This window comes from Acinonyx jubatus, chromosome B3, assembly GCF_027475565.1.
Source record: "Acinonyx jubatus isolate Ajub_Pintada_27869175 chromosome B3, VMU_Ajub_asm_v1.0, whole genome shotgun sequence".
Lineage (NCBI taxonomy): Eukaryota > Metazoa > Chordata > Mammalia > Carnivora > Felidae > Acinonyx > Acinonyx jubatus.
This window is the reverse complement of record NC_069386.1, coordinates 58392414-58412109: the sequence shown is the minus strand read 5'-3', so window position 1 is coordinate 58412109 and position 19696 is coordinate 58392414. Positions and strand designations below refer to the sequence as shown.

The following is a 19696-nucleotide window of genomic DNA, read 5'->3' as shown; positions in this document are numbered from 1 at the left end:
CTACAGTTGTGAGGTACGAAATTCATTTTCAGTTTTTCATCCTTGTAGAAAGAGCTTCATTCTTGGCTTAGGAATTTAGCCTAGCTTCTTATTTACTCTGTGACTTAACTTCTCTGAGACTCAATTTCCTCATTTCTCAAACGAGGGCCATAATACATACTTTAAGAAATACTGCTTCTTTCTGATTTTAGGGTGATGGCCTAAATAACTTATTGCCAAGACATGGCCAACAGTGGTTTCTCTTGGAGGGGCTGGATTTGCACAGACTCCTTTCACATGTTCAAGTAGAAACCACCATGAAACTCGACATGCATCAGTTCGATGTCGTCAAAGGCTCACCCTAAGATGATAGCTCTGCCCAGAAAAGGACTTTTGGAAATCACAGCAACTGACTGGTTCTGGGAAGTAGGGACATCTGGCCACCTTTGCCCAGTCCCCATGGGTTCCACCTCGGGATACAACAAAGCAGCCTTCTGTCTACTGCTGCCCTGGAGGACATCCTGGGTATGCCAGAGTCAGAACCAGGGCATTCTTTCGAGATCATCCAATCCCCTCTCTGGAGTATGACTTAAACTAATTCGATATGGGTAGATGAAACCTCTATTTTAAAAACCGCAGGGAAGAAGATTCCACATGGTCTTCCACATACTTACACCCATCCCTGAAAGCTTATAGCTAGGAACTTTACGTTAAATCAGTCATGAAAATCACCCAGTTTTAGTATACTTAAACATGGTCCCAAGAAACTACATAGAATGGAAATTAGGAGGCAGCCCTTTAAGAGCCTTGGCATCACCCCATGAAAGATCAGAAATGGAAATCTTGGCATATACTTGCCATGTAAGTGGCTTTAGTCAAGTTCTTCATCTCAGCAATAAGCCCACCATTCTCTGTACAGTGCAGCCAAGAGGGGCCCACTGGGGGATGAGGGTTAGTCATCACCAATCCTTCTTTCGTCTGTTTCTCTGAGGTCAGAGGCAACTTGTCAAGATGGGAAAGGGAGTTTATTTAGAGAGGAGCCTAGGTGGCTGAAATTAATGATCCTATTTAAGGTCAGAGGAATGAAGCTGTAATTTTATTTGTGTGGTTGCTCTAACCTAGATCCTGCTGAAATCAATTTTCTCCTGGTCTGTACAGGACAGACATAAAGTCACTTGGTGAACTTACGTTAAATTTTTCTACGGTGATTTCAGTAGTGTCGTAGGTCCTCTACCAGAGTTGGTAGTGAGTCCTGCTTTGTTCCTAAATAAATGCCATCTACCCAGAAGGAAGACCAGGAATGGTAACTGAAAAAGCACAGCACTGAGGTGTTCAGACAGCCCTGGGTTCGAGTCCGAGTACTGCCCTTACCAGTAACTCTGGACATGTTAGTTGGTCCCTCAGAGTCTCAGTGTTCTTATCTTGAGGACAAGAACATCTTCTTGGCAGTATCGTTATAAACATGAAATGAGATCGTATATGTAAGTGCCTGGCATCTACAGGCTCTCAGTAGATGGCACCTTCATGACTCACGATAAGGCTGGGTACAGGCTGGGTGTCTGTGATGGGTCTGGCTACTATATAAACCTCAAGAGGGTAAGAAGCCACAGTCTGGGCCTACAGGAGATCCAGGGCAAACAACCAGTCCCAGGGGCTCCAGGAAGGAACAAGATGGTAGCTCCTGAGGTTGGAGAGGTATCAGAGCTGGAACAAATGCAGCACTGGGCTGCCAGGGGTTTGCTCCAGTCTCCTGCTCTAGGCTGCAGGCTTGGTCTTCTGGGGGCTCCTGTCAGGAGGAGATGGGGTCTGAGGGGAGATGCAGAGAGCTCAGGACAGCGTGTGCAAGTTCAGAGCCTGGGTATTACTGTAAGCCAGCCCGCTGCTGGAGCCCTCTGCCTGTCCCACCCAGAGTCGGTAGGATCTTGTCTTCCCGGTCCCAGGGCCAGACAAGGACACTTTGGGCAGAAAGAAACCAGTGTGGACAGGAAGAACAGCAGCTTCTTAATCAGTCCAGGAGAATAGAGCCCAGCTGAAGCCTTGTTCTTCTCTCATTTAATTATCAAAACGATTCCTCTTCTTCTGTCCTCCCTAGGGCTGTGTGCCCCAGATTCCCTGGGCCCAGTAATTGCCTCTCTGTTAATAGAAATCATCGGTATTTATTACACTGAGTGCTCCAGCTTATTTCAGCTCTCCTTGTAGCAACATTAAGGCGAGTGCCTAGTAGCATATCACCAAAGTAACCCTACTTAATGACAAGAGTAAAGGCTCGAACCGTCCTTGCTCAGCAGGCCTAAGGAAAGCATGAGCTGCAGTTCAGTAGAGACAAGCTGAGGGACCCTGTGTGGGGTCTGCAGCAGGGTCCTGGCTCTGGGTGAGCAAGAAGTATAGGGCCTGGGAACCAGGGATTGGAAGCCCAGTGCAATGATCGTGCCCACCATCTCCCCAGGGGGAGTCTCCTGAGGGCTTCTGTTCCTCCTAGATATATAACAGCGGGGAAGTGACTTGAGTTCAAATTCTTGTTCTACTGCTCAGGGCCTTGTAAATTGTCTCCTGGAGCTTTTGTCTTCTTACTTATAAGCCAGGAAGAGTAAGATCCACCTCCCAGGGCTGACAGGATTAAATGAGAAAATAACGTGAAAGGATTCCAGGGGGTCTGCCATGGAAGGCATGCCACAAATGTTTGTTCCCTCCTTCCTTCTTTGAGTTGATGCCGTGGGGATGGAATGATGTGAGGGACTGGGCCTCACACAGTGCCTGGCATTAATAGGGGTTTCTTCCTGCAGCCTCTTCAGCCTCTGTGTCCAATAATGGGCAAACTCATCACAGATGGGGCTGAGCCAGGAGCCCCACAGTCCTAGGGTGCACATGGACTTGGGCTGGACACCAGGCTGGCTGCCACTGTAGCTTCCAGACCCACTTAGGCACATAAGTGGAGAATCCCTCCCACCTCTGCTCAGTTGTACTCAGGTTCACTGTCTACCATCTATCTGCCCACTCTGCTGTCAGATGTCAGCCTCACCCAGGGACACATCTCTGAAAAGGTGGGTGCCCTGTGTGGCCTCAAGGGGCCCAGGCAGGTTTGGAGGTGACCTGGCACCTTATGATAAAGATAGCTGTCTCTAGGCAGCTATGGCTTTTAAGGTCCTGAAGTGACTCAGCAGTTCGTGGAGCACAGTCACTGAGTACCTGCTGTGTACTTTCACATAGGTGAGGAAAGCAAGGCTCAGAGAAGCCTGTGAGGGCCTCAGAAAGCAAGAGATCAGTGCTGGAGCCAAGGTCAGCTGACTATGAAGCCCTCTTCAGTCCTATGCAGGCCCCCTACCGATGGTATCTGAGCAATTAACGGAGGTTAAACTATATGTCATGCAAGGGCAGTATTTAGGAAGCTTTGCTAAATCATTTGTAAATAACTATGTATCATCTTTCTTTTTTTTTGGTACGAACAGGCATAAATGTGTTTTCTGACAGTGCTGGCCCTCCTCAAGAACACAGGGGTTATCTGGTAGTAGGCTGTGCTGGTGAATAGGGAACTCTGTGGGGTGGGAAAGGTGACCAGGGTTTCTAAGTTGCCAGAATGTTCTACAAGTTCCTATTTGAAGTTTCAGCATAAAATCCTATGTAAGAACAAGTCACCGTCACCTTAGCAAGAGGGTAAGGGATATGCAATTCTGCCCCTACATCACTGGATTCCTTGCTTTCTATTCTGTTCTTTTAATTTTTGTTGGAAACTTCTAGTGTTCCCTCACCTATTAGGAAGAAACGGTCAATGCCCACCTGCTCCCATGGGATACTGGCTCCTTCAGATCAGTTTCAGAATCTGGTGGTACTGGTGCCTCTCCAGTACTAGAAAGAGAGAGGCAAAAATCTGGGGACACTGAGGCAAAGACCGGGAGTGTCAAACCAACTGGGATGTGGAGATGAAGTGGGGGGGACACAGCCAGAGAGAGAGAGGAAGAGGTCATGTGTCTCCGCTGCTCTCCACAGTGACTGTGGCTGCTTAAGCTCTTCTCCGGAATGCCAGACACATGTGAGCAATTACAGAGGTTTCCTCTGGGCAGAGCCTCCCTGGCTGGTTCCTGTCTCACCCTCCCAGGCGCATAATGGAATTAAATGCTACTCCACTGCAGTTCCGCGCAGTGACTTACGCCATTGCAGTCAATAAAATCCGCTCTTGGAAAGAAACTAGATTACAGGTCAGGGAAGGGTGGGCAGTCCGCTGAGCGGCCTCTGATCATTCCCTGTGGGGGGACTTCCACATCCTCTCTCTTCATTTCCACCAAATTACCCACTGCAGCCAAAGTGGGGCCTCAGCTTTGGATTTGTTATTTAGATTGACTTTGCCTGGGACCCTCCGACATTGATGTGACACCACAAAATTATGCAGCATGGAAGCCAGGGGAGTTTCCAAGAGGAGATACATTTTTTTTTTTTTTCTGGCATCTGTCACTAAAAGAGCCAATCAACCAGATCCTGAAGGTGGATGGTGCAGGCATGTGCTTCTTCCCTGCCTGTTGCCCTTGGGAGGAGGCAAAGTCAGTGGTCTCAGACCACAGGGGTCTTACCTTACATGGGTGAGGGTCCACTCCATACGTCTCCAATGTCTGTGCTTTTCTTAAAAAGTTCAGCTCTGATGTTGCTGGTGTTTGACCACTGGAATAAAAGGAAATGAGATGATTTCAGGGTTTCCTGTTCTCTTAGATTCCTGAGGTAAACTTTACATTAAGAAGCGCTCAGAGTGGGGTGCCTCGGTGGCTCAGTCGGTTAAGCGTCCGACTTCGGCTCAGGTCATGATCTCACAGTTTGTGGGTTCGAGCCCCGCATCGGGTTCTGTGCTGACAGCTTGGAGCCTGGAGCCTGCTTCTGATTCTGTGTCTCCCTCTCTCTCTGCCCCTCCCCTGCTCACACTGTCTCTGTCTCTCAAAAATAAATAAAGTAAAAAAAAAAAAAAAGCACTCAGGGTAAGCCTTATAGTCCAATTTTCCCATAGAGTGTGTGCTCCCTGCCCTATTCTAGTACCAGCTTCAGAGACTCCTGTCTGGGGTCAGAAACTCAGATGTCCTCAGACTGAGGCCAGCTACATAATAAATGACATGGGGTGTACAGTAGGGAGTGGTGGGGTTGGGGTCACTATGGCAAACTGGGAAGTGCTACCCCATCTAATGAGGGCAGCTGCTCCTCAGCTCTAAGACTAGTCCTGTGGGAATGCAGGGCCGAGCACCGCTGGATGTGCTTTTCAAAGAGCAGTCAGAGATACTGATTTCTGTGTACTATTTCTCAATTTTAAATACTCCAGGGGCAAACAAAACACACTTGTAGGCTGACTGCAGGCCATGGGTTTCTTGTCTTGACTTATGACTGAAATACAAAGCAGAGACCTGTATATCTTGCTGGTGCTGCCCAACCCTCTTCCTTTACCAGCAGGGAACATGGGAATGGAGGGTGAAGAGACACAGCAGGAGACAGTGCTGAGCTCCCCCGACCACAATAGCGGTCTGTCTGTCCATGGGGTGATGACTGTGAAAGGAAGAAAGCACCTCTGGTGCCCAGTCATCTTAGGAAGGGGTCTCTAGCATCATTTTCCTTCCCAGCTACCTCGTGAGTAGGTCCTTTCATGAGCTCCACACAGAACAGGTGGCAGTGTCTCCTTGGCTGCCCTCAGGGTCTGGATCCCTGGTGGAGCAGACACACTCCTGCAGATGTTGGGTAGGTTTCAGTGTGAGGAGGGGTGGGCAATTTGTCAAGTCAACAGTGACTCCGATGGCTGGTGGGTGGGACTGAGCTGCTCATGTCTAAGTTCATTATTTGTCTTGAGTAATACTGGTAAGTGCAGGAAGACAAGGAGGTGCAGGCCAGATTCTCCCTAGCGTCCTTCTGGATGGGTGTCAATCAGCACATTTATGTGCAAGTCTCCATGTTGCTTGTGTAAAATCTACCAAGAAATACAATGCACAATCTGGGCCTTCCAGGAGCTCATGTTAGAGTTGGAGGAAGGAAACACACATTTCCACATGCTAGTGATGCAGCCAGCCCGTGCAAGTAGGCATTATGTTGACTGCAGATTCCTACATCTGCCAGAGCACCTGAGGTGCAGAGAAGGTGCCTGGGAAATGTTTGTGAGGCAGACAGAACGCTGGGCACCAGGGGCAGCTGAGAACCACTGCCCCTTCCAGGGAGCTTCTTCATTCCCTGTCTGGAAGCTGGAAGATCTTGTGGGCTCCATCCAGTCCTGGAGTTGGCCCAAACCTCCGGGGCCCTCAAAGTGGGCATCATTTCCTGGGGGATCCCTGTCTCCTACTAGGTTTCTGGATGACTGTCCCCACTGCTCTCACACCTCCTAAAACCCTCCTGGCAGCGCCTCTTGGCTGTCCCAGGACAGCCCTGAAGTCTTTGAACAAACCATGAGCCTTCTCAAAGGTCGATGTTTGTTCTGTCCTTTACCACAAGGGGCCGCTGTTTCCCTAACAATGATGGGAGGAGCCCTCCAGCTTTGGCAAGGACACACCAGCACTGGGAGAGGGATGGGGCTGGAGAAGGATGGAGAGCTGCTAGGATTCTACCTCTGTTAGGTGTCTCCATTCCTCTGGGAGGGAGGGAGCCAGTCCCTGCCACATGCTCTGGGCAGCCGGTCTGCTTGCAAAGGCTAAGGAGGTTTTAGGGACATAATTTTGGTAGAATATTCTGAGTTACTGTAAGTGAGGATTTTGTGTTTTGGGGTGGGGGAGCTCAGGGAGTCAGGGTAGGAACTAGTTTAAACTTAATATTAACGCTAGAAATGTCTTTCCCCCCACTTCGGCATTATCCTTCCCCAGAAAGGTAGTTACACCAACATTGACAAAGATTTCTAAAAATTGTAATGTACTAATATGTTTTATTTTACAGCGCTACAGTGTATATGGCCTTTTTCTTCATAGTTTGTCAGTTTGGGGTATATGTGCTCCAGAATGCCACACAAAGTAGAGCCCATACACTCTATTGTTGTCTTTTTTTTTTCTTTAAATCAATCTTTGTAGAAAATCCTATTTCACGTGGGTGAAAGGACACATTAATGCTATTTTATGGAATGTGGCATATTCTGAAAAAACTAAGAATCTGAGGAGGACAAGCCCCCTGCTTCCAGCCTCTTCTCTGCCCCTTCCTTCTGTGCAGTGCTGTGGGGTTGAGTGAGGCAGTGCTGAAGACACAGCCCCTGAACCAAGAGCTCTCAGGGCACCCCCAGTGTTCATGAACTAGGCCAGCTCTGCACAGTCCCATCCCCTGACCCAGAAGCCACCTATCACACTGTCACAGACTGAAGGCAGAGGCTTGCCCATGTTTCATATGTCTCCTCTCACTTTTTTCTCTTCTGCTGTTTATGTTTTTTTTTTTTTTTCCTTTTCCCCAGTCCGTGCTTCTTCCTCTGTCTCATCATTTATCTTAGTAACGTGAGTACTTTTCAGAGGCCAATCTCTCTCTGTTTTCCTTACAATACAATGTCCCTCTTGCCCTTGGGCTTCAGCCTACTCTATAGGGCTTGGGGTTGTGCTGTCAGTGCAATGCTGAAAATGGTACATCCCGGAGTCAGGATGCAGCATGGGGCTTGTATGCTCAGGCTGTGGGGGACAGAGTGTCCTGAGCCTCAACTGAGTATCACATACCTGAGTTCTGTCTTGTGAATCTCAGCAATTTTCCTTTCCAGCTTCTCTGAATGTTTTGGGAAAAACTGGAACTTGGAGCTGTAGCCTTCAGGGTGTTTCCCTGGGTCATAATCCCCAATCTCCGCTTGCAAAAGGAAAGCAGAGTAAAACAGTTGTGGAGGTAGGTAAATCAGCACTGGTAAAGCAACAAGAGATGAACACACAGAGCAAAAGCCAAAGCACACACCACATTTCCAAAGAACAGTGGATCTTGAGTGTGGCTGTAGGTTAGGTGGAAGGAGTGCTCCTCAGAAGAAGCATGCCCCACCCTTGTTTTCCCAGATGTGCACCCTGGGGTGATATCAAGTCTAAGCAGAGATACCAGAGCCAAGCCTGTATTCTGTGGTCACCACAAGTAAACATCCAATAGAAAAGCAGAAGCTTGCATCACGGTCTTTATCTATTCAGCCTTGAGAAAAGGTCCTGGGATCATAGCTCTTTGTGGCAGCACAAGAAACTGAGCTGCATCAGGAAGAGAGAGCCTCTTGGGCCTGAGCCAGATCAGAAGTCTAAAGTGTCAGTTTTGAGGATTTTAGCAGGGACACATTGATGAATGAGCCATGACCCAAACTCAGAACTCCACTCTCAGTCAAAATCAAATCAAATCAAATCAAATCAAATCAAATCAAATCAAATCAAATCAAGTGAATATATTTGAGTAAATATTCATTGAGGGTGCCATTGACCAGGTGCCACGCCCCTCTGAGAGAACCTCAAGAGTAGCAAGACTGAAACTGGTCTTTGAGTTCTGGAGCACCAGGTCCTAAGGCTGATTTCCTAGCTTCCTGCATGGGGCGCTGTTTCTCCTCTACCCATGTAGAGAGACAAAGAGTCCATCCCTAAAGCTGCCAGGATCTCAGATCAGTGAGATTTCCATAGGGTAGTGTGGTGGGCCCATGACACTCTCCACAAAGCAGATCAGAACCCAGTCCTCTGCACAGGAAGGGCTCCACAGGGAACATTGTGCCTATGTTAGGAGAAAGTATGTTAGAAGTGCCAGCTGCTTTGTATTTGTCCTTTCTCCTTCGTTAGTGAGAACCACAACCAGGGCCTGTGCGAAATCTTGAGGGGAGAATAAATATTAAGAGGAAAATGTGCCCTCCTCTCACAGCTGAATATTGTACTTGTGCACAAAGCTACTCATTGTGTCTTCCAAATTACTTGGGAATTTCTATCGTTCTGCAAGAGACTAAAAGCTTCCCTGGACCTACAGTCCAGAGTGACCTTGAGCCATGAAGTCATTTATTATGATTTTATTTAGAAAGCTCCAAGTAGAAAACATCAATATTGGACATCAACTACTTTTTTAAAGGAAAAAAAGAAAAATTCAATGTTGTCAGGGTAAAACTGAAGGAAATAATAGAGTTTAAAATCTCACTTAACACCAGGTTTTCTCCTTTAAAAATGAAAGGGGCCTCTTTGGGTAATTTAGAGTTGCTTAGCTCTAGTTGGGTAGCTTAGGTAGGCATCTTCTAGAGTTGCCGGTTAGGTGATTTTTTAAAAACAGGACTCTCAGAAGTCAAACTTGCTATGTGTTGACTTTTACATTCTTTTTCAAAAAATTTTTTTTAATGTGTGTTTATTTTTGAGAGAGAGACAGAGCTCGAACAGGGGAGGGGCAGAGAGAGAGTGAGACACAGAATCCAAAGTAGACTCCAGGCTCTGGGCACCAGCAACCCCCCCCCCCCCCATAAAGGGCTTGAACTCACGAACCATGAGATCATGACCTACACCGAAGTTGGACGCTTAACTGACTGAGCCACCCAAGTACCCCTGACTTTTACATTCTTAACACAGCTATGATATTTCTCTTAACAGATGAACTGAAGTTTCTTTTTGGCAAGCATTTTCCAGGTTCTCTCCACAAAGTAGCTTCCTGGAGTTCACAGATTTCCAATTAAGAGTTCAGATTCTTTGAAGGAAACTTCATGATTTTAGTGTAGTCCTGAACAATCTGGGGACAGTTCAGGCCTAAGGACTAAGGGAAGCCTTAGTGGCACTCAGAAGCCCCTGTACTTCATGGAAGGAGAAGGCATCACACAGATGAAGAGTGCATACCTTTCCCAATATTTTGCAAAAAAAAAAAAAAAAAAAAAGCCAGTCTGGGAATCTGCTGGATACAGACTCAACTCTACATTATTAGCATGTTAGGAAATATATCTGTTACTTGTACATTTCAACTTTGAACACTCTGAATGGAAAGGTCTCTGAGAAACCAGAATTCCAAGATACTTCACACCTTTGAGATTTGCATGTAAAGTCTTAGAAAAATTGATTCAGATGACTCTCCAGAGTCCCAGTAACTCTATCAACCAAGGGTGGAGGAAATCCCAAATAGAGTCATGATGACCTAAAGAAGCCCGCAGGAAGACCTTAGGCACAGTTTAAGGTTGAGTGGTCAGAGCTTTCTGGGACTAAGGAGGCTAGGCAAAGAAGCTCTCCAACCTAGACTCTGCTTCAAGTTAGATACTGTTTATATCCAAGAAGTAGTCATCTGTGGTGACTGAAATAATATAATCAGTACTTAGCATGAAAGCAAGTTCATTCATCCTGTCAAAAGTCATTACCTTGAAGGATATAAGCTGCTAACAAGGCAGCATCTGATGTTTTACAGAGGAGACGGCCATGGTAGAGATCCCTTTTGATCTGTAGGAAGACTAAATACCTAGAGAGAAAAGAGAGGGTGAACTATAAAGGATTTCTCTGATTTCTTTAAAGACATAAGTATGTAATATAAGCCTATGAAATTTTTAAATGAATTTTAAATGAATTTAAATGAATTTTAAAAACAAAAATTTAAAATGGCACCACAGAACAAACATATTTTCCATTTCCCTGAAGACTTTTTTAAGTACTTTGCCCTGAACTGATTTGGGATTCAATTCAAAACAACTTGATAGTTTCCTTCGGTAGCTCTAAACAGAAACGGTGCTTCCTGGCAAAAGCACTGTGTCCTCCCTCCCAGTGTTGGGTTTTGGAAGGAGCCAGCCCTGGCCCATTTGATGCTGAAAAAGAAACCTGTGTCAGCAGAGAGGGGCCAGTTGGGCTTCTCCCTGCCTAGGACTCTGGCTGATGTTTCTTCTTAAGAAGTGGAATGGAGCATGAAGGAACCAGCCCAAGGAAGAGTTCTGCCTCAGCTTGCCAAACCAATCTGTCCATATGTGGAACGGCCTTCAATTATTGGCTGAGCTCAATAGCAGTGAAGGAAGCATAGAAACCTGTGGCTAGCATTTCTTCAAACAGAGAAAACTCTCACCTCAGTAGAAGCAGGACATCAAGAGCAACAGCTGGTGTACTGAGCACTTCCTATCTGCCAGGCCAGGAGTTATGTACTTTGCATGCATAGCTCATCTAATTCTCACTTAATACTTTGAAATAGGTACTATGATCCACCCCCCCCCCCTTTTAGAAAAAATTTAATTCCAATATAGTTAACATACAGTGTTGTATCATCCCCCCTTTTTAAGATAAGGAAACTGAGGCTTAAGTAATTTTCTCAAGGGCACACAACTGGGAAGTGGCAGAGTCAGGATTCAAATTCAGGACTGACTGTAAGACTCCTGAGGTTGGCTCTTAGTCACTTAAATGGCCCTGTCCCTTTGGTGGGACATGGAAGCAAATCTTTTGTCCCTCACTCACTGATCATTCCCTGGGCCTGAGTTCATATATCACTCCTTCTACAGCTCTTTGTGCTACAGTTCAGGGATACTGGACTAAAGGAGATAGCTGAAACGGACAACAAGGCTCTGGGCACTGATTCTCAATGTGGTGGTGAGGAAAACATCCCCCGGGGTGGGGGGAGAGCACATCAGAATCTGTGTGTATCTTCTTGCTCCTGGGTTTGATAAAAGCCCTGCTGAAGCCTTCTGATTTGCTCCCTTCCCACCCAGGGGGGACATGCTCCTCCTCACCCTGAGAACCATTATCTTTATCAGGCATCTTTATCAATGGGTGCATGGCATGTGCCTCCAGTGAGCCGAAAAGGAAACAGGCTTTCCACTGCTGGGTGGGGTTTATTCAGACTTTTGGAGGTAGGACATCTACAGGGGGGTCAAGGGTAAGGCCACAGGAACATTGTTAGACAATGATGCAGCAATTAGAGGGGGTAGGGGAAGGAGGGGCAAGTCAACATCCTAAAAAAAAACCAAAGCACATTCTTTAGATGACAAGAAGAAATGAACTCAAGACCAACATCTATAGGCCTGACAGGAGGATTCACTTCTTTATGACCTCGTCTCAGACACTATCACTTCTGCTTTATTCTGTTTGTTAGCAAGTCACTAAGTCCAAGAAAGAATCGGCCAACAGCTTCAGGGTACAGAGTTGTATTAGGGGTCCCGCCTCCCTTTTCTGCTACAGTGGCTTTCATCAAGCTTCATGTTTTATTCACTGAAGGAGGTAACCAATGACTCACTGTTGCTGGACATGAAAATATATCCCACGTGACCCACAGCATTCTTAGACCTATTCTCAAGAGAACCTGGCACATTCTCCCCTGCCATGCATGGGCCTAAGGAAGTCTCTCTTGTTGCCTGAGATACCGCCACTAGGGCCACTTTGTTTCCAGCCAGGAGATCGGCCTGCCAGGGCCACGTAGCGTTCCCAGCTCCTGATGAACAGGCTGGCTTGGTTACCCAATCTTAGAACCTCAGAATAGGAGCTGTAGAGCCTAATTCTCTCATAGGCAAGGAAACAGAGGCTATACATATAGAGTGACTTTTCTGAGGTGACATAGTGATCAGAGTCAAGGAAGATCTCCTGACTCAAGGCCTGATGCTTTTCCTACCCCCGTGGTAATTCAGTTAGTTGTCAGTTAGCAAGAAAGGGGTCCTGAATACAGGCAAGAGAACTGTGTCATCAGGGAGAAATTCTCATCGGAACTGAACAAGAAATCAGCTTTAGACCAGATTTAAGACAAGCCTGTTCCTTAGGACACGTTTTTGGGTAAACTTTACTTATCTCTTCCTGGCCTCACCTCCATTTTTGTTTTAATGCCAACATTGTCCTAAATTGAGGGAGGTGTGAATTGGGACCGTCTGATGGCAGAGCAAGTGAAAACCTAAAAGACAGCCAAGGAAAATTATCTTTCTGTGACATGTACATCTCTCCAAGGTATTGGCTGTGGCACTGTGCTTTCTGATATCAAAGTGTAGAGACGAATCCACAGATAGTTCCAGAATTAAAAGTTCTGACTTCAGGAAAGCAGTGGTGTCTCCTGAAGAGTTTCTCCCAAGATTTTTTTCTTTGGACTCAACTTTCCTTTATCAGACTCTTTCCCTGGCCTCCTCTATTTTCTACCACCCCTTTTCTTTAATCATGTTTAGAATGTTTTCTTCCCCCCTACTAGCCTGCAAGCTCCTTGGAGTCAGAGATGATTTTTTAATTCACTTTTAATATTCTTCTAGAGAGCTTGTACATCCTTTACTTAGCTCACCTAATTGCCCTCCCTCCCAGCCACCATCCATCCCTCCATCCCTCCATCCCTCCATCTAGTTCTGAGCACTTACTGTGCCAGGCACTGTCATGGGTTCTGGGAATACAGAAGGAAACAAAACTGAGTCCCTACTCTTAATAGAGTTTACATTCCAGTGGGGAGAGACAGATACAAAACAATAACAAAACAATAATGATTTACCGAGTGCATGTTGTGAGCCACACATTGTACTGTGTTTTTTTGTTTCATTTTATTTTGTTGTCCTAACTAGGCTCCACGTCCAACATGGGCCTCAAACTTACAACCCTGAGATCAGGAGTCATACATTCTACCAACTGAGCCAGCCAGGCACCACCACACTGTACTGTTGAACACGTACTGTCTCATGCAGTCCTCACAGTGACTCTGAGGTGACTCCTGTTTTTATTGTGCTTCATAGATGAAGAAACTGACTGACTGCAGAGACTGTTGCTTGCTTGGTCACACAGCTAGTTAAAGAACAACCTAGAATTTATACCCAGTTCTTTTTGATTCCTTGGTCTGGGGTCAGCAAACTATGGCCTGCCACCAGAGTTTCCAATGAAATAAGGCAAAATTTTAGGGGCACCTGGATGACTCAGTCGGTTAAGCATCTGACTTTAGCTCAGGTCATGAGTTCGAGTCCCACACAGGGCTCTCTACTGTCAGCATGGAGCCTGCTTCAGATCCTCTGTCCCCTTCTCTCTGTCCCTCCCCCCCTCAACAAATAAATAAACTTTAAAAAACAAAAAAAAATTTATTGGAACGCAGCCATACTCATTCATTTAGGTATCGTCTCTGGCTGTGTTCACACTGCAAAGACAGAACCGAGCAGTTATGACAGAGACCATATGGTACACAATGTCTAAAATACTTACTATTTATAGAAAAAGCTTGCCAGTCCATCTTAGCCTAAGCTAGGCTAAAGTGATATTCATTGAAGGAATAAATGACCTATAAACTCCATTCATGAAGAGATTCATTCATTCCATTAACATTTTTTTGTTTTTGAGCACCTGCTCAAACACATGTCAGGCAGCTTTGTTTCCTTAGAGGGTGGGGCCCCATTTGCACTCAGTTTCTTTCTATTATTTGATCTTTCCAGAGTTCATACACCTGCGGTCCCTGTTAAACGCTAAATCTGGTGCCTAATCCCCATTTTCTCTGCCTTGTCTCTAGCTTAGACAAGAAAACCTATTTATTACTTTACAAAATGACAAAAGAGATTAATCAGGATTTGGCAACTAAATTTATCATCTGGGAAGAGTCCAAGAGATAAATTGAAGCACAGTTCTTTACTTCCTATTTCATCCCCTCCTCTCAGTCTGCCTTTATGGGAATAGCTGAGATGGCATTGAAATTTAGGACCAATATCGCTAGGAAAAAACACACTGACAGCTAAATTGGCTTGGCAGAAAGGTGGCATGGAGGACTTTAAGCCAGGGATGAATTATGGGTAATTAGTGAGGCTGGGGCAGGTACCCACTTTCTCCAGATCAGCAGAGACATGAATGAGGAGAAAGATGCGGCTAATTCCAAGGCCTCCACAGGATGCCTTGGGGAAGGGGAGGCACAAAGACTCTAAATCAGGCCCAGGCATTCTGGGGTTCACACCCCCAACAATGCTTGAAAGATGTATTCTAGGGAAGGAAGGTTGGTGAGGTGGAGAGCAAGGGGAAAACAGTCAAGGATGCTCAGCACAGATGTATGCGTAAGCAGGGGAGCTTCAGTGCCTTTGAAGTCAGCTGACTTGGAGAGAGGCCTGGACTTGGTCCCCATGCTGTACCATGAGGACTTGGATGACTGATTACCAGGGATGGCTTTCTCTCTGAATCCTCAAAAGTTAGCTCCTTAAGTGTTAGGATTCTAGCTGGTGGGGGAAAAGGACAGAGGAGGAGTAGGGATTATCAGAAAAGTACCTTTTTCACATCAACAAAGGAGAAAAGCCAGAACTAATTGTACTCGTGTCCCATGCAGAGCCCTTGGGGTGCATGGAGCATGTAATCAATCTGGCAGTCTCTGCTCAGTGCAAGCCTTGCTGGCGGGGGCGGGGGGGGGGGGTGTATTACTAAGTGCAAGATCCCAGTGTAGTGGTCAGTTCTCCCAACAATTCTAGGTGGTAGATGTTACTCTTCTCATTTTATAAATAAGGGGTCTGAAGGTCAGATAGATTAAATATCTTATGTCCAAGGCCACAGAGCCAAGAAGTGACAGAAATAGGATCTGAGCTTCCAGGTCTATGCTTCTTCTTGGGCAGGAGAGTCTGTACATTAGTATTATGTAATAACATTTGACTTAGAAAATTGTGTTAAGAGCTCCTCCTAAGGGCCAAGATAACCATGTGGTTTTGCCCTTTAATCAAATCAGAAAGCCATGTGTCTGCTGTGTTCTTACTGGCAGCTCACTGAGTTGTTAGAATAATCCCTGTCATCCCCCCTGTTGGTCTAGTGAGGTGGAAACCAGACGATCCTGATGGGTGGTGTTAGGAGGCAAGGTGCTGGGTTCTCAAGAAAGGTGTGTTAAATTTGTCCAGACACGTGGACGGGAGTGTGGACTTCTGGGTCGGCCCTGGCACCATCACCTCTTTTGGCAGGAAAGCAGGGAGCAGGGGGAGTGGGGAGGGGCTGGGACAGGCTCAGAGTGAGGTTAATCCTCTGGGGGTCCTGAGCAGGGCAGGCTAGTGCTTTGCCAAAAGTCCTCTCTGTTTAAGTTGTCATTCATAGGGGTTCCACCCTTACTCTCCTGCCTAAAACTACAAGATTTCTCCTGTCATGTGGATGAGCTTGGTTTTCAGAAGCAAAGTAGAGCCACGTCCACTTCCACGTGGACAATCAGAACTTGCAGTTCGTTCGTTCCTTCCCTCCTTCCTTTTTTCCTTCCTTCCTTCCTTCCTTCCTTCCTTCCTTCCTTCCTTCCTTCCCTTCCTTTCCTTCCTTCCATCTCTCCCTCCTCCCTCCCTTCTTTCCTCTTCTTTTCTTTTCTTTCAAATTTATTTTAGAGAGAGAGTGTAAGTGGGGGAGAGGGGCAGAGGGAAAGAGAGAGTATCTCAAGCAGGCTCCATGCTCAGCACGGAGCCCAATGTGGGGCTTGATCTCACAAACCATGAGATCATGACCTGAGCCAAAATGAAAGGTCAGACGCTTAACTGACCGAGACACCCAGGTGCCCCAAACCTGCAGTTTCTGTGCCCAGTGAGGAGCATGAGGTTTGGTTCTAACTACACATTTCACTGGCCCCAGTGCTTCAAAGTTGGTGCGTACGCACTGCCCCAAACATCCAAAGCAAACAACATTCCTCATGCTTCCAACTCCACTGCAAGACTCCCCCCACCCTCCACTGGGGCCCATGTGAAGAAGCCACTTTTCCTCTCTGACCTACTTCTTTGCTTCCTTTGTATTACTTAGTCCTGTTTCTTGCCCTCTTCTCTCCCCCTTTCCTCATTTTCCTTCTCAGAGAAACTTCAGCTCCTTTTATCTGATATAAAACTAGGGACACGCTCTTCGGAACAGGAAGTGAACATAGGTCCATATTCTTTCTTCCTCCCTTCTTCCCTCCTCTTTCCTTTCTTCGGAATTCCTCCAAGCAGTTCAGGATCTGGAAGTAGATCGCAAGGCCTTATAGGACAGAGTCTATATAACTGGCAACAGCCTCATCCAAATTTCTGTGGTGTCCAAGGTATGGGGAATTGCGGAGAGAGTTGGCAGAGCTGTCTCCTCAGTTCTAGGATTCCCTGGCATCACCTCTTGACTTCAGGCCCCAATCTCTACAAGGTAACATCAACATTTTGCTAATGTCAAAATTAGATATTTCTCATATAAAAGTTAAGGATCCTCGTTACAGAGCATTCCTGGATCTTGGATGTAAGACTTTCAGAGAGAATGTGGCTCATATACACAAAACCCTGGTGAAGATTTTAAGCTCCTATTCATTGACCCTCTTGTAGGATAATGTGGGCACAAAAGTTCTTTCTCATCCTCGAGTGGTGCTGGATGAGATAGGATTCATTCCATGCAGCTGTCTGCCTGCCACAGAGCATGATCCCCACAATGAAGAATTTATCACGGACCTGATCCATTAGCACACTGGGGGTTTATCCACTTGGATTTAAAATCTTCAGTATTTCCCAGCTTATTTTTCAGTGTCCTACTTCGGCATTTCTCAAGTACATTAGGCCAGTGGAGTCTATTTCAATCCCCTAAAAAAGCAACCTGCCCTCTTGAAAAACATCCATGGGGGCCACATCCTTGGTAAAAGAAAAAAAAATGCTTTTGATTAAATAGTTACTCCAGATCCCTTTGTTGATGACTAGTTTCTTTTTTTTTTAAGTTTATTTTTATTTATTTTGAGAGAGAGAGAGAGAGAGAGAGAGCAAGCAAGCAGGGGAAGGGCAGAGAGAAAGAGGAAGAGAGAGAATCCCAAGAAGTCTCTGTGCTGTCAGTGCGGAGCCTGATGCGAGGCTCGATCCCATGAACTGTGAGATCATGACGCGAGCTGATATCAAGAGTCAGATACTTAACTGATTGAGCCACCCAGGCGCCCCTGTAGATGACTAGTTTAAAATGAAGTATACACACTTGTTGAAGAAAAGAAGCTCACTCCATTCCAGTTCTACTGAGGGGGGTGAGTAAAGAAAGCATGTGGAAATGAAATACAGAAGAGGTAAGGTTATATTTAGGAAGATTCCTTGTTCATAAGAGTTAGAAGCTTCCAAAATAGAGGATCTAAGAGGTTTCAGTGCCTCTTTCCTATCCTCCCCAACAGGTCTGAGTGGCTGAGGGAAGTTCAGCCTTACCTGGTTATTTCTTCTTTCAGCGCAGCAGGATCTGCAGGGTAAAACTTCACGCGGAAACACATGGTGAACGGAGGCTGCGCTGCAGAGACAAAGATGTGCCCATTAGGAAACACCCTCCCCAGAGGACGACTGGACTTCCCTCCCCACAGGGATGCACAGCCTTCTGAACCATCCTAAGAGGATCTTCACATATTTAGGGCCAGCTCACAGTCAGAACAGTGGATAGTCACGAAGACTTACTATCAGTGGGAGGTTTTGTCCCACCCTCCCCAGGGGTGAGGCTTCCCATCTTCTCATGAATACTTACATCTCAACTGCTTCACCACAGACTTTGTGAACTCCAACCAATGCTGAAACAGAGAACACAGAAGAAGAAAACACTAATGAGAGAAGCAGTGTCAACTATAACTTGTTTTACCCAATTTCAGTGACTGGACGGATTGTAGCCCGGGGTGAAAGCAGCACAAAAGCTTGTGACATGTAGGCTTGGAGAGTAGAGAGTGATAGGGTTTTCTGAAGTAAGTTCCCCATGGAAGCAGCTGTGAAGGGGGAAGAGTTCCAGCTTCAGATGCCATTTCTGGGCCTCCCCAGCAATGCTGCCTTCCAAAGCAGGGTGCCAAAGCTCTGAGCCATATTTCTGGCACAGCAGTAGGCACAAGTGAATGCACGTACGTGTAACGGGGACAAAACCCCACCTGGCTTGGACAGGGAAATGCTGACTTCAGTGGGTTGTGTGTGTTTATGTTGTGTGCCAGCTATTTTTTGGCAGAGGTGGGTGGGCAGTAGGGACAGAGGCTACTGGTCATGGCTCTAGAAAGTATTAACAGGTGGAATTTCATACATGGTGAGAAGGCAGGGATGGCTGGTGTATACTCCATCTTTGTTTGAGCAACATCTTGCCAGCCCTTGTGTTACAGCGTACATACTCAGGATTCCTTGGCATCCAGGGATGTTTAAAGTCTCAGTCTCATAAGATAACTAACCACAACCAATGTGTAGGATAGTACTGTATTTCCCTTGGATTTTCATAGAGGAAGGATATAGTAGAAATACATTTTTTCCCATGGAACTTACGTTTGCAGGAAGGAAGCAGTGAGACCATTCTGTATCTATTTCCCAGTTCTACATAGATGCTTCACACAATGCATTATGGATGCTTGTTGCTTTTATGCTAATCAGGAAACTTGACAGTTTGCAGAGAGCTATGACTGCTGTTAAGTGGGATTTGATTATCTGGAAGTAGACTAAAACCACTAGCCTTAAGCTCTGGGAAGGCAGAAAACTATGTCATCCACCGATGCCTAGGCTAGTGTTCACTGGATAGCCGTCAAACAGACGATGGAAGTCCGTCCACATCTTCCTCTCTTCTGGCTACTTCCATTTAGTGTAACATCTTGGCAGAGTCCTCCCTCTGGCAGGAAAGCAGCCAGGGCCATGCAGACAGCATCCTGGCCTCCTGCGATTCCCAGCTCTCACCTTCTGGGCTGGGCTGTGGGTCATGCAGTTAATGGACCCACTAAGAGCCAGTTCTTCCGTCAGCTCCACATGGATAATCTGGGCTGACATTCTGCTCTCTTGCTTCCTCTGATCTCAGTTCCCACGAGGCTGGCAACTCATTATAGCCACTCAATGTGGTTAAGAGGTCCTTCTCACATTACAAGGCCCACCGCGGCTCGGCTTCACAGGGAAGCAAAGGCAAGAGATGAAATTGCATGGAAACAACTGGGGTTCCAGGCTGAGCCTATGAAGGCAGAGGAGGCCCGTCTGACCGGAGCACATCAGAATTGTGTACGGCAAGAA

At 46.3% G+C, this 19696-nt stretch overlaps 1 protein-coding gene across 7 annotated transcripts in view; it reads right to left on the bottom strand.

Annotated features, from left to right (window-relative positions):
* FRMD5 (FERM domain containing 5) overlaps window positions 1-19696 on the bottom strand; it is a 316026-nt gene that overhangs the window by 23128 nt on the left and 273202 nt on the right. For all 7 annotated transcript variants that reach the window (XM_027067139.2, XM_027067140.2, XM_027067141.2 and 4 more), the window contains exons 3-7: window positions 18204-18246; window positions 17897-17975; window positions 10220-10317; window positions 7614-7737; window positions 4542-4629 (exon numbers count right to left, since the gene is read on the bottom strand). In XM_027067139.2, the coding sequence (XP_026922940.1) occupies window positions 4542-4629; window positions 7614-7737; window positions 10220-10317; window positions 17897-17975; window positions 18204-18246 (432 nt within the window). The remainder of the gene's footprint in view (window positions 1-4541; window positions 4630-7613; window positions 7738-10219; window positions 10318-17896; window positions 17976-18203; window positions 18247-19696) is intronic.